This window comes from Leuresthes tenuis, unplaced genomic scaffold (assembly GCF_036924035.1).
Source record: "Leuresthes tenuis unplaced genomic scaffold, fLeuTen1.0.hap1 SCAF_14, whole genome shotgun sequence".
In the NCBI taxonomy this organism is placed as follows: Eukaryota; Metazoa; Chordata; class Actinopteri; order Atheriniformes; family Atherinopsidae; genus Leuresthes; species Leuresthes tenuis.
The window spans coordinates 16,644,207-16,669,355 of record NW_027325368.1 but is presented as its reverse complement, the minus strand read 5'-3'; the positions used below and the strand labels follow the sequence as shown (position 1 = coordinate 16,669,355).

Sequence of the window (25,149 nt, the reverse complement as noted above, 5' to 3'; positions counted from 1 at the left end):
AAGTGACAGAACGGCTTGTAAAAGACACTTTATTGAACGTACCAGCAATCAGACATCAGTTAGCTTGAATTCATTTAAGTCATTTTTTTGTCTTTTTAAAAACAAGATTTAGAAAGACTTAAATAGAAGAGCCGCTAGCGTTTCAAAAACAAGGAACTACATACGGAAACTCAATGGAATAAATACAGCTATGTTTCGTATTAGTTTGGCCTCATTTCTGAAAACAATATATACTTTACATCAACATAAAAACTTAAAATATGCATCTTTGTAAGTAAATCAATATTAGAAGAAAATGTTAAAAGACAAAGTGCGTATGGAAAATAAAAGAACATAACTTATATGCCCCAAATACTGTTTCTAAATAAATAAGAAAACACCCGTTCCTCCATCCAGATTTCATTGTGCATATGGTTAGACTCTTGGTAGTCGAAGTCTGCCACCTACTGTTATTACACCACAACAGCATTAACTTAATGTAGGAGCGCCCTACCAAAAGCTATTTTTTTTTACTATTTCCCTTTGATGCTGATCTAATAATGGTCTTCCACTGCAAGCAAGCCACTGCAAGACACTAACAGCATCAGCTAAATGAACAAAAAAAACTCAATTCAAATTTGAAACGAATGCACCAGCTAATTTACACATTTTTGAGTCTAGCATTGCAGCTGATACAGTAACATTAGACGTCCCGCGGGGGATCCACAGAGAGTCTCCACAGACTCAGCCTCCGGGTAGGAAAAGCTCACCACGTGAAACTGACATTTACACGAGCTTTTTCTTTTTCTACACAATAGCAGCATTTACACCAGCCGTGAGAAAATGATGCAAAAAGAAGGAATGGACGATGTCTCAAAACGACTTTGAACTGGATCATAAGAGATTACCACAGTATCACTGTTGTTACGGAAACAGACAACTCAAGGAAGGCACCATCATGAACAAAGCACTCCTGTCATGTTAACCTCCACAACTCCTCAGTGACCTCATACGGACATGCAGTGAGTGATGGGTGTTGGTAGGGGGGTGGGGGGGGTGAAAATGCAGGAGTGAACTGAGAGTAGTGGACAATCCAGCAGTTTTACACCTCAGAATTGCAACAATCGAAGTGAGAGATGTCCAGAGAGGGGAGAACATGTGCTTCTGATGTGTCCCAGATGCATATCCAACTGGTTTCCTACAGACACGAAGGGCTCATTCACCTGTTTGTGAGTGTGTGCAAGTGTGTTTATCCGACTGTGAAGTGTGCTGAAAGGGTACGACGGGTGTTTTACAGAGAAAGGGGAATGTGTGTGTGTGTGTGTGTTTCCGATTGCAGCAACTAGTTGTCTGTTTGTGTGCGCGTTAAGGGTTGTGTGTCCAGAGAGTGACGGTGCGGTCAGCAGAAGATGAGAGGAAGGACAGGTCCTGTGTGTGCCAGCGACACTGAATCACCTTGTCGCCGTGCTCTCCCACCACAGTCACAGGCAACTGCTTGGTCAGGTCACCTAGAAACAGAGGGCAGCAAACCGTTACAGTACGTACACACCAAAGTACATAAAAACACAACCATTTCGCACCACTTCTTCTTTTTTGTCCTGCACATATGATACTCTGGTTTTCAACCCTTAAACGTGTGACCCTGGATCAGTGTATGTTCAGGCATTTTGTGTTTCTTCTTTGATGAAAAAAAAGGAAAAAAGTCTGTGGTTTGAACATTTTACTGCTTCAGAACCAAGAGAATAAAAAAAAAACAACAACAGCTAAGCTGGCTTTCAGTTTTTGTTGTCAGACATGAAAAACCGAAGTTGAGAAACAGCCCATTTTCTGTGAGTAAAGGGAAATAATCACTTAGAAGAAGTCAGGTTAGTTGTCATACAAAATCGTGCACACCACAGCGGAGGATTTTATTCCCGCTGGCTCACAGACGTACCTTGAAGGTTGGTGACCAGGACTTTTGTGTCATAGGACCCAGTGAGCAGGTAGTGAGCGCCGGGGGAAAACCTGACGGACCGAACGTCGCTGCTGTGCGGCCGGTACACCTGGACGATCCGTCCTCCTCTGATGTCATACAGCATGCAGGCACTGTCTTCCTGTCCTGTTGCTAGGAGACGGCCACTTGGATCGACTGCCACCGAAGCAACGGGACTGCCTGTTTGGTAAAAACGTGGGCGTAGCTGTATGAATTTCACTGCAAATAATATCTCTTCTGACTTATAGCCATCATCAGCATCCATTTCAATAATTGTCCACATAGTGCTGCTTCTGGTTTCATGCATTGCTCACAGCTTCTAAGCCTGTATGAAGAGGGTTATAAAGGTGAAACTCACGGCCCACACGGCGATCCATACCTGAGCCGTGGAAAGCAGTTCCCACCACCCGCACACAGCTGGGCACCCTGAGATCCCAGAAGCGCACCGTCTTGTCCTGAGAACCGGAGGCAATCATCCAGCCTCCCCACGTGTAAAGAGACAGAATGTGACCTGGACAGAAACCACGCATTATTCACTCCTCTGTACACATACTGCTCTGTTGGAGGGGTGGAGGGTTGAATCCGTACCCGTGTGTCCGCTGAGGGCGTGCAGCCCCTGTCCTCTCTGGCAGTCGGTGGTGTAGATGTTACAATCTCCTGCTCCAGCGCTGATCAAGATGGCTCCTCCGCTTTCTGGACCCTCCATGAAGGCGAGGTCTCTGATGGTACCGTCGTGCATGCTGAACTCCAGGTCTGGACCTGTGACACACGGAGGCCCAAAAATAAGAATCCTGACGGCGCCAAACTCCACGGTCATCGCGTAACCCTGCAGAGCGGCCTCACCTGTGGCGTTGCATGTCTCGGCGCTGAAAGGTAAGACTTTGACGTATTTGTCGTTGGAGCCCGTTGCCAGCAGCTGCCCACAGTGGCTCCAGGCCACGCAGTAGATGGAGCCTTTGTGGTGTTTGTTCCTCTTGAAGCGAACGACCGGCTGCTTCGTTGGACTCGATTCGCTGGAGAGAGGAAAAGTGGAGAGAGGAAGAAAACGAAAAACGTGCTTAACGACAGTAACAAAAAAAGATCACCAAAATAAAGAGTTTTTTTTTTTCTCCAACAGCCCAGTGTGCATTTGAAAGTCACATGATCTCCACACATCACTTCCCATCAATGAACCCTTTTTCCATTGTACTGGTTACATTTACCTTCTGTTGTTAAGTGCTCAACGTCTCTCAACTGTTTCCATCCAGCAGTTTTTATGCATCTTTCCCAAAATATCTGGATGTTTTTAAAACGTAAAACATTTGCACCCAAAACATCTGGATGGAAAGAAAACTTAAGACTAAAGTGAGCCAAGGTGGGAAAAAAATGTTGATTAGCAAAAAGTAAGGCTACACTAAACACATTAAAAAAAGATTCAATGAGTCTCCCCTGAAGCTCTTTAGCCGATTCTCGACACCTTACCTCGTGTCCAGCGTTTCTGGATATGCGCACACACGTAGAGTTTTGGAGTTTGAACCCACGGCGTACAGCGTTCCAGACGGGTGGAAGGCAACGGCTCGCACAGCCTGAGTGTCCTCCAAAGTATGCACCGGGACAAACAGGCTTTTTGGTTTATCATCCTGAGAACACATCAACATATTTCTTAAAAAAAAGCACATCAACACACAGATTAATGCACACTAATGTCATTTGACCATCAAGCCAGTTATATACGTGTTCATATAGCAACCAATAAAATCTGGCTCAATACCAACATATCATTACCCTGCAGGGTTAGCTTTACAATCGGATCAGAAACAAAGTGTGCTGGATAACTATTGTTCTCACAGAACAGTGGATCTAAACTGAGTCACACTGTGAAGATCATTTCAGCTTAAACTTGGTAAAGAATTAATTATTAACAGCAGGCCTGATGGAACTGTGTCTTCTGCACCGGATCAGTTTCTGCCATGTCATGCTGTTTCTTGAGCCCCCCCCTTACCTCTTTGCTTCGGGATAAAGATCCGGGAGAATCTCCTGGTTGACTTTTTGGTTTCTGCTCACTGTCAACCAACAGGAAACACAGTCATCGTCTCATTCAGCTAAACTGTGGTGCAAAAGGCAAAAAAGAATTCACACCGACCTCTGCGAGACAACGGGGGACTCGTCTGGAGGCGGGACCACCCGACCTCCCACGCTGCGTTGCGGGGTGCTGCTGAGCACCCCTTCCCCTTGGGTTCGGCTCTGCTCTGGGGTCACAGATGGAGGGTTATTATTGTCCTCTGAGGTGGGCGTGTTCCCGTTGCCATTACACTGCTGGGCCAAGGACTTCACCTCTTCTCCTAAATTCTCCATCCCCACATTGAGCTCTTCCAGTTTCTGGATGGACCTGCACCAACAATTACACACGCACATGTTTTTTTGGACTCTTTCTTTTAGTATTCTTCTCTTTTCCTTTAAAAAAGGCATTTGAGCTTTTTCTAACAGGCTGTTTTTGGCCTGACGTGTTCGTGAAACCTAGTTCAAACTTAAAGAAAAGGGACAAAAGGAAACAGAAATAATGATGTCATTATGCACGGCAACCCTGGGGAATTATTTAGAGGACAACAGATGTAGTGGAGAGGGAGGACTGGGAGGAAATCTAAATCAAAGGCCCTTTGTTCTGCTGAAAGAGTAAAAAGAAACAAACTGTTTTCCTACCTCGTTTTAGTCATTGTATTCCAGCCAAATGTAATAACGTGGCGGTTTGAGAGAATGCTGACATGGCAGGATGCATGTGTGATGAAGCTAGTTTTGACAGGACTTGGGTTCAATATTGTGCAGAACTGTGGTAAACATGGTGCCATGTGATGTAGCTGATCAGAGCAGATGGTGCCGTGCAGGCTGCAGGGGGGGGGGGTGTGTGTTACGTGAAGAAAAACCACAGGGGACCCATCATTTTCGGGGGTTTAACACGTCAGCTTTATGTTTTCTGACAGCTGCTCCTCTATTGTTTGACGACACTGAAAGCCAAGCAGTAATTAGCATGCTTAATTCAAGTGAGCTGCGCCCCAAGTACCCACGACTTAGAAGCATTTATTTTCCTTTACCATATGTTTCACATCTGCCCTGTGTTAGAAGTACAAATGCACGTGTGAATACTGCCAGTCTCAAGTTGTTATCTTATTGCTGTGTCTGTACCTATTGAGGAACTTCTCTGTGAGGCTGTGCTGCATTTCGCTGGGCGGGGGCTCCTGCTGGACCCCTCCTTCCAGGAGCATCTGCTGGTACATTTGCCTCTGCTGCTGCTTCTGCTCCAGATGCTGCTGCACACGAAGACGCTGGCGATAATACTCCTCATACTTCTCTGTTGAGTCACGAAGCTGGGGATGAAACGCAGTGCCGGTAAAGTGGCCATGCTCCTGAGAAACGCATCCATTTCAATGCAAGAAAAAGACTTTCTCTGCTAGAAACACACTTGCTGGGTTGTACTTGAACTGGACTGACGGGTGGTTGAACCCTTTTAGAAATCTAAATTGTTTATATATAATCTTAAAGGCCATTATAAGAAGACAATATACAGTTTAGAAATACTGATAAAAAGAGAATTTATGAAGATTTCATGACGAATGGCATAGATTAATTCATATTCACTGGTTATTTATGATTATATTCTACTGTTGCATTAATTTGAAGAAGCAAAAGTTTCTCTGTACATTATGTAATGGCTTGAAATAATATTATAAACATTTCAAATGAGCAAGCCTCGATCAGGAGCTTCAACGCTATCCAAAGGCACTATTGTGCTCATGTGAACCCTTCTTCTCCTCACTCTTTTCAGCTCAGGTACTAGAGCAGGAAGGAGGGTGAGACTGAGAGCTGAGGACAGGTCACTTCCCCCATCTGTACTCTGCGTCCTGCCCTAACAATGTGATGGGAATTTACTGGAAAGAGGAGACACACTGGCCTAGTGCCAGCCCCGGGGAAAAGAGAGAGGGGGGGGGGGGATCACAGTGAGATCACAGAGGCCCCAAAGTCTGCTTCCCTCCCTAACCTCTTCATGGGTCTCCAGGGTGATGGGGAAAGCAGAGCAAAGCACAAGGGGCCCAGAATAGCAACCATGAGGCAGTCAGACACTGTTAACACTGTGTTAACACTGTGTTTACAGGCAACACGAGCCCCACATCACCACTGACCCGGGGTCACCTGAGATGTGAATATGAAAAATTCAATGGCAACAGTAAAAACAGAAAAAAAACTGAATGAAGCCGTTTTTTTTTAACTGATAAACATGAATTGAGTGTAAAACTTTCCTTCACAGCGCTGAACAGCGTGTGATGCTGAGCTGTGGCTGCATTCGCCCCGCAGGCGCACACTCTGCCAGAAGCCACGGACCTTGCAGTGATTTCTGCACCAATCACCACCTTAAATACCGTTCATAGACCTAATTCAACGGTGTAAGGACACTTACAGACGGGCAGACATAGACTTGTTTTGAACTATGCAGCAACACTCGCAGCCGATGGCATGACAGATATAGACAACAAGCAGCACATTCAAACACAAGGAGGTTTCAGAAGAACTAGGAAGAAGTCGCAAGGATGTAATAGATGCCTGTGCAGAGCAGGAAGCCAGAGAACTCCTATATGTTTAACTTTTGTTTTGGTGCTGACAGCCACAGTTTCACTGACTGTCCTCAGCATCGTCCTCCACTGCCACCAAATATGATTCCATCTGCTGTCAGGCTCCCAAACCCTATTTGGCACACAGCTGCTAGTTTCTTTTAGGTGCCTGACATGTTGGTGTTGTGGGATGCTGTGAAGGTGCATTGTTTCACTCGCTGCTGAAAGTTCCCTTATGTTAGCGTGATGTTAATTGTGCGACTGAAGCATTTACCGCTGGACCACCGCTGGCTATTATTATCATCAAATAAAAGCAGGCTAGGCACTTTTACATGTGATTCTGAGTGTGTTGATGGTTAGTATTTAAAACATATCAATGCAGAGATGTGCGTGACCCTGCTGAGATGGCTGTGGGGCCCATGTTCCAGTGCTTTATAGCTTTCCACATCACAACGCGATCACAAAGGTGAGCAAAGGAAAGTGAAGTAGCTCATCTGGGGACTGTGAACTTAGTTCTGATAAACTATTAACATGAACTGATTCATTTTTAATCTGTGTCGACTGAACTTCGGACCAGTTCTTGTAAAGTGTGAACACTGGTATATTCCCAGATACACTAATCCAGATATTCACTGAGATTAAAGCAATTCCTAAAGAAGAGCTCTCTCTTTTCCTCTTGTGGATGTCCACCGCAGTTGTTCTTGCTTTTTTTCCACTTTCTGATTAAAACATCTACTTCTTCTACTAAATTACAAACACTAGCCATGTATCCTACACCCCCACCCTCGGATGACCCAATGCTCTCACGTTTTTTTGCTTCAAAGCAGCAAATGAAAATGTGTCTGATTTCCACTTGTAACCTAGTCAGTAGCATGTACCTCATTCCTTTCAGCAGAGCCACCCGGCGGTGCGTCCTCGCCTGGAGCTGAAGCAGGACGCGTGTTCTGAACTCCACCTGAGCTCATCATCTTGTCCACAGGTGTGTCTGTCCTTGACCTACACAGAGAAAACACAGCAGCATAAAAACTGAATCAACACCACCACTATGCTCATTCCTTTAGTGTTTCTGGGGGGGAGGGGGGGGATTTACAGACAAACAGAAACCGGTTTTATTTCTCTTACGTTTCAGGGGATTCCTCAAAGATGCTGTGGCAGTCGGAGCTCTCCATCATAAGACTCCTGCTCAGGCTCTGCCCTCCTGCTCCAGGGTAATGGAAGTTGGCAAACGAATGAGACATTGGAGAGACCCCTTTACCTGGGGCAATCTCCCCACCACTGGCTCGCTTATCCTGACCAGAAAGCCCATAGGACAACCCATCCAACGCAGGGTTCAAGGAGCGGGACATGTACGTATCGGCGGACTGGGGGCGGCGGAGGGGGGAGGAGGGGTAGGGCGAGAGTTTGCTGATCAGCGGGGTGAGGAGGTCAGCGTAGCCAGTCTTAGCGGGCTTGACCAGGCGGTCTACGTGTATGTTGAGCTGCTTCTGTTCAAAGGCGCAGGAGAAAACGCTGTGGGAGAGGTTCTGCATCCAGGAGAGCAAAGACAGGTCCAGGTCATCGCAGCCGTTACCGCACAGCATGTCAACACCCAGGAGGACCTCACTCTCTGTGATCTCTTCACCCGTCGCCTTGCTCTGCACACAAAAACATCGGAATACCTCAGAGATTATCAAGGTAACGCCCATAGAAGACAGTTAACAAGCAGTAACAAGGTACAAATTAGCTTGGGTTAAAGTATCTTTTCACTTATTTAGTTTTAGAACCTGGCAGAACTCCACACAGCACTCATAGAGGACTCCCTTGAGGAGCAGCTGGAAGAGTCGATCTCGGCTGGCCTTGAACCCAGCCTCACTCAGCTTCCTGTCCGCAGGAATGAACTCAGCCACCATGTTGCAGGCCTCCTCAAAACACTGCACCCTGGCCGTGCTCGGGTTCCAGTCCTAACAGAAAAATCAGGACATCCAGATAGAAGCAAACCTTCAGCAAAACAATCGGGCCAAAGTCAAAAATCTTTGTTTTTTTAACTGACATAAACCTGCACAGGTGACTCACATTTCAAACAAAGGTAAAAAATATAAGACAAGGGAGGATAAATTCAAGAATAAAACACCTTGAACTCAGCGTGGTTTGTGAGGCGTGGCAGTGTGAGGAGCAGACACAGTTTGCTGTAGTCATCTTTAGTGGGGCAGAACTCCTCCAGAGCATGGAGATACTTGACTGCTTCCTGCATGGTGAACTCCAACTGAAAAACATTAAACATACACCAGCCGCAACATCAAAACCACCGACAACAGATCTTACACAAGGTTGTCCTTAGAAGCCCCACATCCTGGCAGTCATGATGTTTGATACAGAGCGGTATCTAATCTGGATTAAGAACTGAAGGACATTCCACTCTGGGTGGATATTGGCAAAGCAATGCAGGCTTCCACATAAAGAGTCATTACCAGCACGCAACCAAGTATCTGAGCTAATCCAATCAATAGGAAACAATGTAGCTCTGACAGTGTTGGAAGCTGCATCCACAGACAAAGACAACGACCGGAGGAGGAAGAGTGAGTTTTGCAACTGCCTGTCTAAAACAGTGAGTCATATTTATGATGCATTTAGCAAGTGAAATATCTATTCATTGGCATTAACAGAGCAAATTAGTAATCTACCACATTTTAGCGCTGAAGTCAGTATTTTATGTTGACATTTATGCAACACATGGAAAACGTCCACTTTTATACTAGCAGCAACAACCCACCCAGGCAAGTGGCACTGATTCAAATATGGATTCATCTGCTGATCTGAATCTGATAGAAAACAATGAAGCATGTCCGCAACAGCATCCAACAGCTAAAGGCAAAGTCAAAACGTCATTTGCTTTGTGTGACAGTTGGTCACTCCGAATGATTGAGTTTATCATCATGAAAGGCAGAGAAACACTAATTCTTACGTTCATAAAGTTTTGCATTGGCACAACCGTATAATAAATCAGCTGTTATCTTGAAAATGGTCCTTATCCAGCCAGATACTCGTTTGAAATTGGCTCATTTAGATTTGAGCTCTCCGTCTGTGTACGAAGTCAAAATACTGCCATATTGGATTCATTTCGATGCCAACTTATTTCAGTATTGATCCAGCGAATAAAGGTCTTCTCGTCATGACCCCAAATTACAAGAAGAAGCAGCGGCGCTCTTACAAAGTAGCGAGATCCAAGACTGGTTTAGGAGGCTTAGATAACTTCAAAAACACCTACCGGTACAACTAGTCTCTTTAATTGCAGCGTCTGAACTTACGTGCTGTGGCTCGTCTTCGGCAGACATGGCGTTGTTCACACACAGAGCCTCAAGAAACTTCTGCTTCAGGACGATGTAACGAAACCTGCGCACAACAGCCCAAACGTTTGTTGACATTCGACACTAAAAGACACGGGCGTTATTGTCCTCAAAGATTAAAGAGGGAAATGAGCTTACCTTTTCCTATCAAACTTGTCCATGCCCTCTAAAGGCTGGATGAACTGCAAGACCTCATCCCACTGACCGTCAAGGACCAATTGCCTGAAACAGAAACGAAAAAAGTTCGCTCACTTTCCATCACGCATGTGTGCAGACTCGTGGGGGGGGGCTCCACTAAGGGGAACGTAGCTCTCTTTCAGACACCTGTGGTCTGGTCAAATAGCATTTTCAGCTCAGGAGCGTTCCTTCCTGAATGAAACGAGTCTCAACCATGCCAGGAGCTGCTCAAATTCTCTAAATGCTAACAAAAGGAGCATCAGTGCTTCCAGCTGGGATTCCTGATGATAAATATGAGGACAGAATAGTGAAAGTGAGCAATTATCTTTTCCTAAGTCCTCAAGAATTTCTCCTCTTTTTTTTTTTTCTTAAAAAGATGGTACCATCTTTCTTCTTTTTCTTAAACAAAACATCTATATTCTGCCATTGTTTGGAGTAAAGAAAGAGTCTTTTGCAATATTGATACTTAGCATGTTGAGATCCCAAAGACATACACATTTCCGCTCTACTTCAAGTCATTTTCAATCCAGACTGTGCCAAAAGTTTAGGCTGATCACCTGAGGAATAGCATGTCGTCTGAATAGAGTCCATTGATGACACCACTTTCCTTTTCCAGCGCCAGCATGCTGATGTGCAACTTCCTGGAGTTGAGAAAGTCCAAGATCACCTTGATGATCTCCACCTCCTTCACATTTATGGTTTCTTCCGCTGTCATGGTGACGACGGACTGCCGATGACGGAGAAATCGGAACAAAAAGGACAAAAGAGCGGTCAGAAGAGTTTGAGGGTTCTGTCGTGTCTTTTGACCAGATTCTGCCTCTGCCGAGCATCTATTGTAAAAAAAAATCAGAATATATATGAATGGACTGTCGATTTCAGTCTGATCTCTCAGATCTGGAGTTTCTCCTTTTACAGTCCAAGAAACCTTTAAATGCTGGAGTGAAGCTGGGCAGCGGCACTGACTGACAACAGTGTAAATGTGAGAGGAAGTCTCATTTTTTTGGGGGGGATTCAAAAGAATAATAATCAAATAAATTCAAATGGATACACTGTCACCATAGCAAATGTGCTGATCAAAAGTCTCCTAACCTGTGTAAAACTATAGCAGCTATTCATATGAAGCTATAAATCCCAGCTGACCAGTCTGCTGTGCTTTATGTGAATTAACTGAGTGAGTCTGACACAGGACATCAGCATCTGACTTATAACACAGCTGCTGTGTTTTAACCGAAATGTGAAGTGCAGAGATTTTAGTGAAGTCAGAAACTGCTTCATCCAACACAGCCTGAAATGATGCACAGCCCTTCACGTGTTGTGTCCACACTGAAGAAAACACCCCATGTAACTTCGTTTTTACAGTCACTTTTCCCTGACACATTCGTGTTTATCTGTCCGTATGGGAGAGGTTTTATTTACACACAAACAGCTGTAAATAAACTAGCCAGAAAGCTACTTTAGCGGGCCAGCAAATAATCAGGCACAAGCACTGCAGTCCTGCTAAGCTAGCCTGAGACTTGGTTAGCCCATAATACTGGCTCTAAGCCACAAGTCAAACATAAGAAGCTTAAGCTACTTGTTAGCTTTATATAGGCATCGTATTTAGCCACGGGATTAAAGCAAAACCAAATAGCTAGTTACTGTCAAATCTCATACAAAGCTGACTAATTTTACCAGCTGGAGGAGGGAGACTGACGAGCTAGCCAGGCCGAGGAGGGGAGAGGCATCATCCGCTAGTTAGCTGGACGGGCGGGGTGACAGCTTTCCACCCAACAACACAAACCAGCCGCCGAGCTGCCATTAAGTCACGCTCACCTGTTTCTAAAAATACATGGGATGAAAACGCTGTCCCCGGACTGTGTCCACGCTGTCGACAGGCGGTGTCACGACGGTACCGCTCGGTATCGTCAGCGCCGTTTGTTCAGCTGGTTAACGGTCCCTCCTCCGCGGCTGTGTCGCTTCCTCGCTGGTTCTTTCTGTGCCGCTCCGCTGACTGCGGTCTGCCCAGCCCAGCCCAGCCCAACCTGCTGCCTGCCTGCCTGCCTGTTGTTGTTTCCTGCGGGGCACCGCCTCCATCCATCCACCCGACCCACAAACTTCCAGCCAATCTACAGACTATGTTCATTATGAAACAGTAATGGCATGTTTTTGTGAAGAGACACACATAATGACAGTGATGTATCAGTACATAACACGCAGTTTGGGTGTGACAGACAGTGAAATGCACAAAGGGTGAGGTTGGGGGTTCTTTCATTGAGGGGCACCTCCCTCTTTGACCTACAGCTGTGTTCCCAAGACTATATGTTCAGATCACAATTACGTGAATCCACTTTGACAGACTGTGTTTGTGGCCAAATAAAGTACAGATGTGCTGGACCAGACACCGTTTTTACTACAAAGCAGCTCCAAAGACAAAGGGCAGCTCCTTAAGAGTTTACTTTCTGAAAGCATCTTGAATAATAAAAAGCAATTTTTTTTTAAAAATGCTCTGACTTTTCCAAATGCATGGCAGCTTCCTAAATGCTTTCATTGTTACCAATATAAACCACATAAAAGTGCGTAAACCTGCATTTTCAAAGTGACCAAAAAGGTCAATACTAAAAACTTTAGTAGTCGCAAAAAACGTTAAATGCAGAAGTCTGTAAGAAGATGACTGTACCTCCTACACAACTCTTCACCTCAGTAAAACCTCAGTTACATTTTCATGTCAGTGTTTTTGTTGATTTCTCATTCAGAGTCGGACTCAGAACAGAAGGACCAAGTAGAACTTTGCAGGCCCGGGTGAAGAAAAAGTGAAGCCATCCAGCAGTACTGGTGACTCACACCAGTACTGCTGTACTCAACATGTGAGTTTTTTGTCTGAATATAAATTTTTCAATGCGGAATAGTACTATTTTGGCATATTATTGTCCAGTATTACAGGATTACATTTAGATTGGGAAGTCACAACCCTGTGGGTGAGCACATTCTCTGTGTGTTTCACATCTTGTTGGTGACAAGTGGTTTGAGAAAAAATTGTTAAAGTCAAATTGCAGAATTTAAGGCTGCACAAGCGGCCTGATGCATCAGCATCCTGCTCTTACATTTACATTTTAGTTATCTTGTAGACAACTTTCTTTCAAAGGGGATTAAAAGAGATTAACATGTAATTCAACCTTCAGTAAAGTAAGAAACCCTGGGGTAGACATTGGGAACTGAATCTATTTAATCGTACAGGGCATGATTAAAAAAGGTTAAGTGAAAATTAAGAGCAAGTTTGGCGTTAGAGTTTTAGAGATGTTGGCAGAGGAGGTGTTTTCAAGGTCTTTTGCAGATTACTGAAGGAAAAAGGGACACTTCTGCTTTGATGCTTTTGCACAGTACAAATTTGGCCCTAAACATGGAAGAAACAAATATAAACTGTTAGGCGTTCACATGTTGCAGATAAATAGTCTTACTCCACAAGTTTGGTTGGTGCAGTATTGTGTGGTGACGATAAATGGCGCCAACCAGTGTTTGGGTGACTCGGATTTATTTGAACTAGCTGACATTCGTCCCTTTAGGCAGTGGAATGAATCATTTCTTGTGATGATGTGAATATGCCATTTGTGATGTGCTACATTGATATCCTCAGCTTTGTTTGGTCACCTGATTTCCTGTTACAGCTTCCAGTGCTCTCAAAAAACAGCTGGTGTTCTCTTAAAGCCTGGCCAGAAAGTACACGTGCACACAAACTCAGCACGAAATTTTCCCCAACAGCTTGCATCGTTCTCTGTCTGTCTGTCCTTTACGGATCAATCTTCTCTGCTCTTTCTGACAGTCGCAGCATTAGGATAGAGCATGTTGGCTGTTCAGATTGTAAAGTTAAAAGGCAAATTTGCAGGTTTTTTTGGATACAAAGCAATTAACAATGAAAAGGACCTTAATTTAAAAAATATTTCAGACCTTTTTTTTTGGTTAATAATGCACTTGTGTTGCACATATTTCTAAATAAAGTGTTTTAAATCAAACAACCAAAACTATTTGATGCATGCAAACCTTGGGACCAGTCCACTTTCCTCAAGAGAGGAGTGCTAATTAAACCATATCAGGAGTAGTTTCTAATGTTAAGCTTTCTGAGCTGCTGACAAAAGTCTTGAGAATTTAAATGACATAAATTATGTACAGATGGTTTATATTTATATATTTTTTTACTGTAGCCTACATTTAATCTGGTTTCCAGCTGCATTTTTGTTTATGTATCAATTTATCAGTCGTTTTACCATCAGCTTAATCTGCTTATTTAATGTTGCCTGTAAATGAAAAATATTTTTTTCATTTTATCTTTATTTATGTTCATTATCCAGTAGAGTTTGCAATTCGAAAAGGAAGTCCCCTCTGAGGGACTTCACTATTGATTGTGTGGGGTGAATAGGCTGAAGTGGGTGTTGGCCGTGGCCTCCCCTTGACTCTGCCCCAGGGCAGCAACAATGAGAGTAACACAGTCAGACAGATGCTAATCAGCTAAATGATACCAGCTCTGATTATTTGTTATGTACTTGGCTCTTTACTGAGAGTCATGTAAGCACACTTGACTTTACTATGATTCAGTCAGGACACAAGTAAAATAAGGCACCAAGAGTACTGTTGATAGGTGACATTTTAATAAAGCTTAAAGAAATAGAAAAGCCACAAAAATCCATGAACAACTGAGCATACTTTGTTATTTGGAAAAAAAAAATAAAAATCAGAATTTTGGGGGGGGGGGGGGGGAAATCTCAGTATCCTTACTTGATTTCATACAACGCCACAACAATAGAGCCTCAATAAGACTTTAAGTATCTCGGCTATACTTTGCATTCAACACTCGTCCTTAAACAGTGTACTGCTTCATAAGTACACACTTCCAACTGGTAAATGTCATTACAAAAAATACTTTTATATGCCAAAATATATCTGTACAGTGTCAACACACACTGAGAAAATGCATAATAAAAAATAAAACAACAACAGCGAGGTAAAAGTAAAGTAAAGAGGATGACAATTCTGACGTGGAGGGGACTTGAAATGCTATCATAGGCGAGTTCATCATTTTTATTTACAACTGTGGACTACTTCGATGGTGAGCTGGATCTAATAGTTACGACAGTAACCACGTTTAAGTGACGTTTTGAGTATCTGCAACATGGTGACTGTTAAAAGGACTCTTAAACTGCACAAACTGATGACACAGTGAGGGATTTCCATCTAGTCTACAACTCAAAGTGTTATCTGTGATACGGTCGAGCGATCGCGCTCTTTGCATCGGTAGCACATTAAAAGGCCCCAAACATACTTATACACATATACATGATAAATTATAAAAGCTACTCAAATGCTACCACAAGCTGACTCGTTCATTCTGAAGGGAACTGCCACTATATACAAAGTAACTCAACTTATTCACGCAGTGTATTACAGTTCTCTGAACGGAATGAAAGACGCTTTTTAAAATATCTTCAAAGCATTATCAAAATGAAATAAATTAAAAGTCTATTCCAGGTGCTTTCCAGAATCATTTGACGGTACTCCAACCACCTCGTCACGTCACACTTTTGGAGAGCAATTGCAATCACCAGCTGAGGTGTGCCCCACTCTCCTCTTGGCACTTCACTGTACACACATACACAATTATGACCTGTTTATAAGTTTGTCAGTTACACGTATAAAAGCAAAAATACATGCCTGCATAACGGCAAAAAAGCTTCCTCTCATCACAGACAGGCCAGCCTTTAAATGACCGGGGGGGAGGGGTGTAATCGGACCCCATAACGGTGTGTACGCACAGCAAAGACACTTTTTCACCTGGCGCAGACAAAGTGACACCAACACTCACGGTGCATCCATATGACACAAAACAAGCATAAGGCCACACATGATCAACTTAGAGAAACCAAACTGCCTCCGAGAGGCGTGACATTCAGTGCTTCAGTGGTTCAACTAGGTAAGGCATTGGCTCGCCTGTTATTATCTTCTTGTTTTTTTTTTATTTGGCACATGAGAACATTAAAACACATGCTTACAAGTGCACACTCGTGCCTCATTGTGGCGCCACATCCCAGTTGTGATCTTCCACAATGGGAGCGTGTGTCCCTCTAATGAAAAGTATAATCCTCTAATTCTTCTGTCTGTTCCACTGGAGCATGTGCAGATGTTGCCCCCACCATCTGGCGTTACTTTGAGTGTTTGTTGGGCGTCCCCTGCTTCTTGGTCTGCCACAGATGGCTGGCGATGGTGATGGCGTCCACGCTAGCAGACATGGTTTTTGCTGGGATCTTGCTGAACTGCTTCCTATCGGAGTTGTACTTGTACAGCGACTCGATCATCTTGGTTGTGATAGCTTTTGGTCCGATGCCAGCCAGTCTGGTGATCTCCTCGGTCTCGGGGCAGTAGGCGTACACGGACCTGAATTGGCATCCGGAATCACGGAACAGCACCAGGAAGTTATTGGCTTCGGATTTCTCCATTTCCTGCAGAAGATCATGCAAAAAACAACAACATTTCTATCAGTGCACTGAGTTCGCACTGCCATTTTCTGTTTTTCTCATAATAAATATATGGATAAAGTGACAATATCTTTAACGTATATTTTGTTGGTCGCTTACAGACTTCTAAAGCAATGCTGAGCGTTGGGCTTAATGAGCTTGCTGGGAAAAGAGAAGCCTATATATGGTCATTAAGAACAGTACAGTGTGTAAAAGATTCTTAATAGTGCCAGGAGTTCCTTTGCTGCACGGTTGAATGAAGATATGCCGTGAGGAAACTGCGGTTCTGGCGCCTGTACTGAACTTTCATCAGTGGCATAGCTCATAAATCAAGAAGAATGATAAAAACAATAAACACCTGCATATTAAGGGAGCTGCTAGTTTGTACCCATCAATGTTCAGATACCAGACAAATCATAGCAGAGGTCATTGTAATCTAACTCAAGCTGTCAACACTCCTTTCAGTGGAAGAAACAGAGAAACACTACATACATCAAGTATCTTGTTTTTCTGTCCTTCATTGACTTTGCCAGCCAGGCAGCAGTGAGCCAGGGCATTCTGGATGATATGCTTGTTGGACTTGGCACTCGGCGCCTTATATAGCTTGGGTCCTGAGGGAAGGAAGCATGAGATAGCAAAAATGAAAAACCCTTTTGCGTAGAGTGGGTAGGAGGACAGAACACATACTGTGTTCCTACCTGTGTACTCATTGTTGGAGGGATTGGAGGAGGTGGTCGATTCATTTTCCCAGTCTTTTTCTTCATTACGACTACCAGCTGAAGGACAAGAAGAAAATCCCCCAGCAGAATCCGGCCTGAGGACCAAGACAACGCAAACCAACAAATGACACACACAAACACAAAAACAAACACAGAAAGGCAGAAGAACACAAGCGTGGAAAGTATATTAAGCCATCGTACGCATACAGACATGCATACAAACACAGAGATGTGGTGAAACAAGGTCAGACACTGTGACACAATTCTCCAAACCCTGCCTGTTGTCTTGCATCACATCAGACTGTAATAAGGTTTAGATAAGATGAAGCTCAGCAGTGACGGTCAAGAAAAGCATGTTCAGCCAAGCAAAGCAAAGTCTTACTGCTGCCTTTATCGATACTGCGAGAGATGAACTGGAGGAGTTCAGAAGGAAACAAGTAAATACACAAGTGAAGCATAGAGAATATAGCAAAGCAAAGGCTGAAAGCAAGACTGCCAAAGACGGGAGGAGGAAAAAGAGGTGGAAACAGCTCTACAGCGCAAGTCTGATGAACCTTAATGGAGAAGCAAAAGCTACACTGATGGGATAACTGCACTACGGCAACACATCTGTTTACTTTGATGCGTTTGTCGACGCTGACACAAAGAATTACAAGAAGCTACAGCATAGCTACAGGGAGCCACATCTACAACAGCTTAACATCTTTTCACAGCATTACTAACCTTCCCTTTCTTTCTTTGGGAGAGCTTAAAAAAAACGGGATTGGGGCAGAAGCTACTTTGTTGCCTCTTTGTTGCGTGCAGAGTAGAGGGAAAAGGGGAGAGAGGGATGAGATAAGAATCAAGTCGTAGACTGCAGAGCTCACAGGTTCATGAGGTTTCCGTGAGCGAAAACAGCGAGACACAAGCTAAAAAACTTAACATTCCAACCATCAAAATCACAACTGGGTTTATGATGCATTGGCTGTCGCATAAAGGAAGTACAGGGATGGAAGTTGTGACTTTATTTAAGTTTAACCAGGAGCGTAAACAATTATGGGCACAGACTAAACGCTGCAGACATATTTGTTTTTCTGTTAGCGATTAACAAAAAAAGGGAGAAGTAAGCAAGTTTAAATCGGAGATTAGGTCTTACCTGTTATTCTTCCTATTATCTGACTGGTCTCTGTCATTGTCAGCCAGATTGAGAGATGCCAAGGAGACACTAGAGACAGAGAAGCCTCGAGGACGCACCCCTGCACCACGACAGCACACAGGACGAGCATGGATCAACGTGTGTCGCACAGTGACAGCGTGCGTTTGCTCATGCGTTTCTCTGTGCGGCTCACCTGCGGCTCTCACAGGAGGAATTGACGACTCCATGACGTCCCTGTGGATCGACTTAGGCCGCGGCTTTTTCTTGAGACTCCCAGATCGAGGCTTGATGACCTCATCCATGTCCTCCATCAGTTTGAGCTGCTTTCTCCTCATGTATTCGTGCTTGATGTAATCCCTCCTCGCCTTCTCTTCGTCCTTCTTCAGCTGCTCCTCCTCTGCTTTTAACCTGGAAAATGATCATTTTTGAAAACCCAGGTTCAACAGATGCATAATACAGTATGCATCAATGCAAATCTGGCAGCTTTGCGAGGCAGGGAGACGCACCGAGCAGCTTCCCTCTTCTGCTCCTGGTCCAGCTCCTGTTGTTGCTTCTTTTCCTGAGCCTCCTTTTCCCTCCGAAGCCTTTTCTCCAGCAGAGCTGCTTTCTTTGCCGCCATGTCCTCTTCACCTTTCACGTCATCCTGGTGTTGGACGAAAACACACGTGCACACCAACTTGGGTTATATGAGGAAAAAAAATTTACTCATAAGATATATACTACATCTTGTAACAAGTTGCAGTTAAGTACAAAAGTACAGCTGCAGTGTGCAAGTTGTCCCGCTGAGGGAGAAGTCTTGCTTTTGGGAGGCAAGTTGTTGTTTGGAATGTGAAGTTTAAATGAGAGTGAGAGCAGACACAAGGAAGGGTGGAGAAATGTTGCACAGCAGGAATACCAAGCACAGCTTTCTGGAGAAAAACATGGTTCATTGTTGTGCTTACAGAACATCAAGGCAACATTTTGGGACAGTTTTACAGACTACTGTAGTGCACACACTGGCAGAGGTGCCAGTAAAATAGGACAAGAAATCCCACAGCCAAGTAATGAGGCTGTGAGGAGGTCACTTTATCTGCAAAACTTCCCCTTCCTCTGACTGTTGCTGTTCTGTCTCTCCTTATCCTCTTTTCAGACACTAGGTCTATTTCTATGAACCATAGCCCACAGCTGTCAACTTCAAAGCTACTTTTTCCTGGTTAAACAAAAAAAAAAAAAACAGCATGCCTCCAAATACTTTAAACCTAAATACAAGGCAAAGTAGGGCCCAGGCTGGAAAGTCCTGGATTTTTTTCTGTAAGTACCTTTGGCCAACAAGCTCCAATGTTGCTCTATAATCAAAGTTTATTGGACTACTTTTTGTGCTCAGGCTCTTTATTCGTCTTTGGCCCAGATTCCCCAATGTTTCTGTGGCTCAACAAGCAGCGCACTGCGCAGGTTGGTCCGTGTTGCTCACAGTCTGAGATCCTTCCCGTTGAAGTTCCCTGCACACAGCAACATGAGGCTGTGCAGTTCGTTTTAAATAATGAGAAGTTATCAGACTGTGCACGAGTGCCTCAGTTATTCCAAACCTGGGAGATTGCTAAAAGGGTTAGAAATGTGGAAACAGGAGGTTACTACATGCAGTAATGAGTGTTTTCTATCAACAGAACCAAAACCAAAGATATTACGTTTACACTTATTCAAAATCTCATACCTGCAAAAAGTTGGTCATCTTTGCTTGAAAAATGATTCAAACCATGAATCAGTTAAAAAAAAAGTAGTCATTCACTAAGCCAGTGCCTCCATAATTCTATATCTTCAGTTCAACAGAAATAAACATGTGTCCCATCCTACCAAGTCCTCATTTGTTTAGCTTAAATACAGAAATCAGTTCACACTCGAGACGATCTTTAGAGAAACTAAAACATTCCGTCTCTGTAGCTCCAGCTCACCTTAAAGAAGAATCCACAGCACATCTTTTGGTCTTCGCCATAATTTTCTCCACCTGTTTCTCCCGCCATCTCCTGGCCTTGGCCTCCTGGAGGCTTCAGCACAGACAGAGCCACCTCAACCAGGTCCCTCCTCTCCTGGGGCTCTTCCTGAGCCTGGCTGCCAGCACCCCCTTGTTTCTCAGACACCGGCTGACACAACACCTCTGCCGGCTTCGGCTGTTTGACCTCTCTCTTCAACTTGGTCCGCTCCTCTTTCTTCTCTGCTTCTTCTTCTTCATCGCTTTTCTTCGCTTCCGCCTCCTCTTTGTTCTTAGAGCTGTCTTTTTTGTCCTTGGTGTCTTGGCTGTTTCTGTCTCTGGGTGCCTCATCATTGCCCAGGTAGGAAAAAGGGCTGATCTGGGTTTGGCTGGAGTTGAAACGCCTGAGTCTGGGTAGGCTGTCCACTGAGGTGGGGGTGTTGAGCATTCGGCTGAAGGGGGTGACCTTCAGATCATTTGGACGTGGAGTCCGAGATGTTCTGGCATGGAAGGAAGCTGGTCTTCGCTTGATGCCAGCTGGGGAGTGATTCGGGGCACGGGGGGAGCCAGAAGAAGATAGGATTGGGGATAAAGACCCCACCGAGCCTCGGCCTGATCCCCGGCCGGTTACACTGCTGCTGCGCAACTCACGGAGCTGCCTGTGTCAAAAGAAAAAGAAAGAAAGTCAACAAATACAGAATCTCACAGCATGATGGCAAAAATGAGTATTTAAACCACCTTATTAGTTACTGGAATTAAGTGATACCTGTGTGGAGACGGAGCAGGGGGGGGTATGACCCAGGCTTGTTGTTGCTGATCTCTTATGGCCATGATCTTCTCCTGCTGCTGGGCCAAACGCTGCATCTCAGTCTGCAGGAAGCCGAGTGACGTGTTCAGCCTCTCGATGGAGCGTGTATATTCTACAAGGTCAACTTCTCCCGGGGTCACACCTGATTACCACAGAGAAAATTCCAATGGGTTATTCCAATACTGTGAGCACAATCATTGAGAAGAAAAGCAAAGTGCAATGCAAACTTTGAAATAAATCTTTGTTTTACAGTGTGTGTCAGCTCTGAATAGTGAATAAATCAGTAAAGTGGGGTTTCCCATGGCCTGGGACACCAAGCTCACTTAAAATATTTGCCACTGGGCCAACATTGAGTGACAAAACCCACCGCCACCATCTTCACAGGGGGATCTGGGAGCTGCTCCGTCTGGTTTACACCGCTCCGTCTGCTCCATATTGCTCCGGCGGCTCTCCTTTGAGGAAGCTGCCTCTGGTGACGGTGTTTCTGCTCCTCCTGAGTTGGGGCTGAGAGGGGCCGTCACACCTTTCCTTTTCACTATATTCAGAAAGGCTGTCCTGCCCATTTTCTGGCGATGCCGGGTGAAAGCCGCCTCCACCTGGAGGAGGGAATTGCGAGGAGAGCATCGTTATGTTTGGACTCATACTTGAAAAGAAACGGTTGGACATTTCTTTTGTTGTCACATCTGTTTACCTTTTTCTTTTGGGCTTCAATGGCTCTGCGTTTCTCTTCGAGCTTCATCCTCAACTGAATCATCTCTGAAGCTATGAGATGGGAGGGGTCTCTTGGAGAAGGAGTCACTGGAGAGGGCGAGGTGATGGGCAGGGGAGGTGTAGAGAACTAGAAAAACAGTGTGATGATGACTGACATTAATTCAGCACCAATCTGCCTCCTCAGCAGCTTCAACTGAAGATTATTTGGTGAAGAAATAAGTGGCACAGAATGAGTCACAAACCTGAGAGGAGAGGCTTCTTGTTGGGTGCGTATATGGTACATTGAGATCAGAACTGTCTGGCGTGGTTCCTCCACTGCTTCTTCCCTCTAACTTCCTGAACTTCTGCTCTGCAAAGCTCGTCATCCGCACCAGGCCACCAGAGCCACCCGACGATGAGACGGGACTGACTGTGTGTGATCTGGGGAGTGTGGGTGCTGAACTGGGACAGGGACTGCTGCGGTCACCTCCATTGCCTCTTTCTTCCTCCAGATTGGCTTCACCAACCCCTTTGTGTCCTCCATCCCTGCTTCTCGCCACCTCTGGACAGGCGGGCAGTGGACACGACCGGGTTGTGGCCTCACAGTCTGGGTCTATATCTGAATAGTCTCTCAAGGAGGAAGAGTCCTCATCCAAGCTCTGAATGTCCTCAGTCCGCACATGGATGCCAGTGTCAACTTCATCAGTAGATGCGGAGTTGGGGTCATTCAGCCGTGCTTTGGCTGAACCCGGGTCGTCTCCTGGACCATGGGCCCCTGGAGGGTCCACAGGCTCCGAACCATGGAGAAAGAAGCCATTGTCTCCGTCTCCAATGCCCAGGCTGGCATGGGGCCTTTCTGTGTTGTGAATGATCTTGAGGGCCTCCTCAATGCTTGGGGGAGTTGATGGGCTTATGTCACCAGAGTGGTTGCCATGGTGTTTAGTGGGGCTGCTGCTGTCTGGTAGGACTCCATTGGAGTATCTACAGAGATATCCAGATAAATTAGCACACAGTGATCGCCCAGCTTGGAGTGTTTATTCCTATGTTAACAAAACCTGCTGAATAGCATTTGTATCTGAACAGCCATCAATCTTGTTTAAGAGCAAAGAGAAAATGTTTAAGGACTCCGAGTAGTTCAAGAATAACTTTATCAAGAATAAATTGGATTTTATCAACAAACTTTGTCAGGAAAAAGTCATTTCTGCACATAAAATAGGGTCCTTAAACAAACAATTAGACATTATATTTTCACTAATATAATTTTTTTTTTTCACTTGTAAAAATGATCTTGTTCATATAACGCCACTTCCCAGCTGACGTATGCAATCTTTTACTCTCTCATCTGTACCTGCTTTGGTTCTTCAGCGAAAATGTGTTGTTCCGTCCTAATGGCTTGTGGGAAGTGAAGTCCTCGTCCTCTTCTGGTATGTGTCTGTTCTGGCCATTCACATTGATGCCTCCGCGAGATGCATAGTGAACTTTGAACCCCAGGCCGTCACTACTAGCTGAGCGAGTCATACCGCGGAGCGAAGGAGCCTCACAGGGTGGCAACGTCGGGTCTCCATCCAGGGGAATCTCAAAGGAGATTCCCCGAGAGGAAGAGCTGGAGAAAGCCGGGGATAGGAGATGTGTTGTAAGTTAAATAGGAAAACAATAGACCACTTAACAAACAAGCTGATAAATGTCTTGTACTGACTGTTTCTCTTTGGGCCACGTCCCAACACAGCCATCAACATAGGACAAGGAGGTAGACCTCTTCATAACACCTGTTATAAACAAAGATAAGTTTCTTTAGGTTTCTTACTTAAGGTGTTAAATTCTTTTTTTTACAAGCCAACAGCAAATGATGCTTTTGGGTACATAAAGAGGAGGGCTTATCCAATGTGTGTGTGTAAATATACAAGGATAAGACTGTCTTTGCTAGACTTTATATCAGGTATTTTTGCACAAGACTGCAGCTGTTAGACACTCATTTTAGAGGCATTTTGTTAATTAATCAAAACTTGCATTGATATATTTATGGCTAAATACTCAATTACAGTTCTTAATGGTTTATGCCCGACCTGGGAACCGATGTAGAGCCACAAGTCTGCCACTAGGGGGCCTCTAGGTTTAAAACGAAAGACATCAGCACTTCTGCTGATCAGCTTTCATGCTCTGGCAGCTGCTTTTAATAATGTTTAATCTATTTCAAAAGCCATATAAAAACTCTCTATAGGGTGAGGTCAATGGGGTAGTGAAACAATTTTCTGTAAAAGTTGTGTTAAACTACTACTCTGTGTTGTTTTTGCACAGAAAATAAACCTGCTTAAACAAGCATTTTGGCACCTCTGCCCGTCTGATCGCTTCTTCTTTTCGCTCCTCTGCATCCAAATATATCTCCAGCATATTTTCTCTGCACGTGTGCAAACCCACTCAGTCTCACCTCTCTGGCATTGTCCCTGGTTTCCAAACCAGTCCATCTTTCTCACTTCAAACACTCATAGCAGCAGCTTTTACTCAGCTGTCTTCATCTCCACCTCCTGTCTTTTTCTTCTTTTTTTTTTCTTTCTTTACGTGACACTAGAAAAAACCTAAATATTGCTTGTAAACAAATTGGTCCCACTGAAACTGTATGAAATCAAGGTTTTCAAAACCCGAGTAGCACACCCAGACATGCGACTCCATGTTTACACTCAGCCAGACTCAAAGGGGCGGAGGCCTCCGCATGCTTTCATGGTCCATCTTTTAATAAAAACAGTACAGTGTAAGCGCAAATGACTACAGACAAATTTCCAACAAAGCTGCTGTCGTTCACACATTTTTCTGTTTCTTCTGTCAGACGGCTAAACGTATCGGCCATTGTGACTGAAAACCATGCTCGCTTAGAGCATTTCCAGGCTGTCACTTTGCTCTAATAGAATCCAGACGCGGTTATTTTGAAGTAGTCATATTCTGCTTTTGGGCTTTGCCTTTTCCCTTCAGCTTGTTAAACGGATTTTTGAGCAATTAACAGGTCTTTAGAGTTATTCTCTGACAAGCCATGCTGGAGCAATGTGGAGTAGCAGAGGAAAAATGTGTGATTTTTGAATGTTAAAGAATGTACACCTGATCTAGTAAACCCCTATCAAAAAGTGAACACAATATGGGTTATTTAACTTTGTTTGACTTGGGGACATTCTTTTGTACCACAAGCAAGCAGTCAAGACAATGGAACAGAGCATATATTGCAGAGTACAATTGAAAATACCTTCCGCGGAGAGGTTTTCCGGGCTGGAAGGTCTGTCTGCATAGCTCTGTTTGACAGGACTGGACACAGGAGGCATATCTCTACAGGATGATACGGGTTCACAGGCTGCAGGA

At 44.5% G+C, this 25,149-nt stretch overlaps 2 protein-coding genes across 5 annotated transcripts in view; both read right to left on the bottom strand.

Moving 5' to 3' along the window:
* Positions 1–15: 15 nt before the first annotated feature.
* On the bottom strand, positions 16–12,086 carry wdr47a (WD repeat domain 47a). Its single transcript, XM_072363048.1, has 17 exons — positions 11,844–12,086; positions 10,589–10,758; positions 9,993–10,076; positions 9,816–9,900; positions 8,642–8,773; positions 8,295–8,471; positions 7,654–8,165; positions 7,410–7,527; positions 5,111–5,292; positions 4,074–4,319; positions 3,933–3,993; positions 3,413–3,570; positions 2,795–2,964; positions 2,540–2,710; positions 2,331–2,462; positions 1,913–2,131; positions 16–1,487 (listed from the first exon to the last, which is right to left on the bottom strand). The coding sequence occupies exons 2-17, from the start codon at positions 10,744–10,746 to the stop codon at positions 1,345–1,347; spliced, it is 2,748 nt and encodes a 915-aa protein (XP_072219149.1). The 5' UTR covers positions 10,747–10,758; positions 11,844–12,086; the 3' UTR covers positions 16–1,344.
* Positions 12,087–14,633: 2,547 nt separating this feature from the next.
* camsap2b (calmodulin regulated spectrin-associated protein family, member 2b) overlaps positions 14,634–25,149 on the bottom strand; it is a 31,172-nt gene continuing 20,656 nt past the window's right edge. Inside the window, exons 8-22 of one of the 4 annotated variants that reach the window (XM_072363973.1) lie at positions 25,037–25,141; positions 23,504–23,573; positions 23,156–23,410; positions 22,071–22,788; positions 21,809–21,955; positions 21,485–21,713; positions 21,076–21,259; positions 20,293–20,968; positions 18,871–19,007; positions 18,558–18,772; positions 18,365–18,464; positions 17,953–18,018; positions 17,209–17,324; positions 17,003–17,121; positions 14,634–16,495 (exon numbers count right to left, since the gene is read on the bottom strand). In XM_072363973.1, coding sequence (XP_072220074.1) covers positions 16,199–16,495; positions 17,003–17,121; positions 17,209–17,324; positions 17,953–18,018; positions 18,365–18,464; positions 18,558–18,772; positions 18,871–19,007; positions 20,293–20,968; positions 21,076–21,259; positions 21,485–21,713; positions 21,809–21,955; positions 22,071–22,788; positions 23,156–23,410; positions 23,504–23,573; positions 25,037–25,141 — 3,434 coding nt within the window. In that variant the 3' untranslated portion in view covers positions 14,634–16,198. Of the gene's footprint in view, positions 16,496–17,002; positions 17,122–17,208; positions 17,325–17,952; positions 18,019–18,364; positions 18,773–18,870; positions 19,008–20,292; positions 20,969–21,075; positions 21,260–21,484; positions 21,714–21,808; positions 21,956–22,070; positions 22,789–23,155; positions 23,411–23,503; positions 23,574–25,036; positions 25,142–25,149 lie in introns of all 4 variants that reach the window. The other 3 variants (XM_072363971.1, XM_072363974.1, XM_072363972.1) reach the window with 3 other exon arrangements.

Excerpts from the sequence above, each read along its gene's own strand:
- wdr47a (XM_072363048.1), bottom strand. The coding sequence starts at position 10,746 with ATGACAGCGGAAGAAACCATAAATGTGAAGGAGGTGGAGATCATCAAG. Across the intron at positions 10,077-10,588 it reads GACGACATGCTATTCCTCAG|GCAATTGGTCCTTGACGGTC; the intron begins GTGATCAGCCTA and ends TTTCTGTTTCAG. Across the intron at positions 8,472-8,641 it reads CAAACCACGCTGAGTTCAAG|GACTGGAACCCGAGCACGGC; the intron begins GTGTTTTATTCT and ends TTTTTCTGTTAG.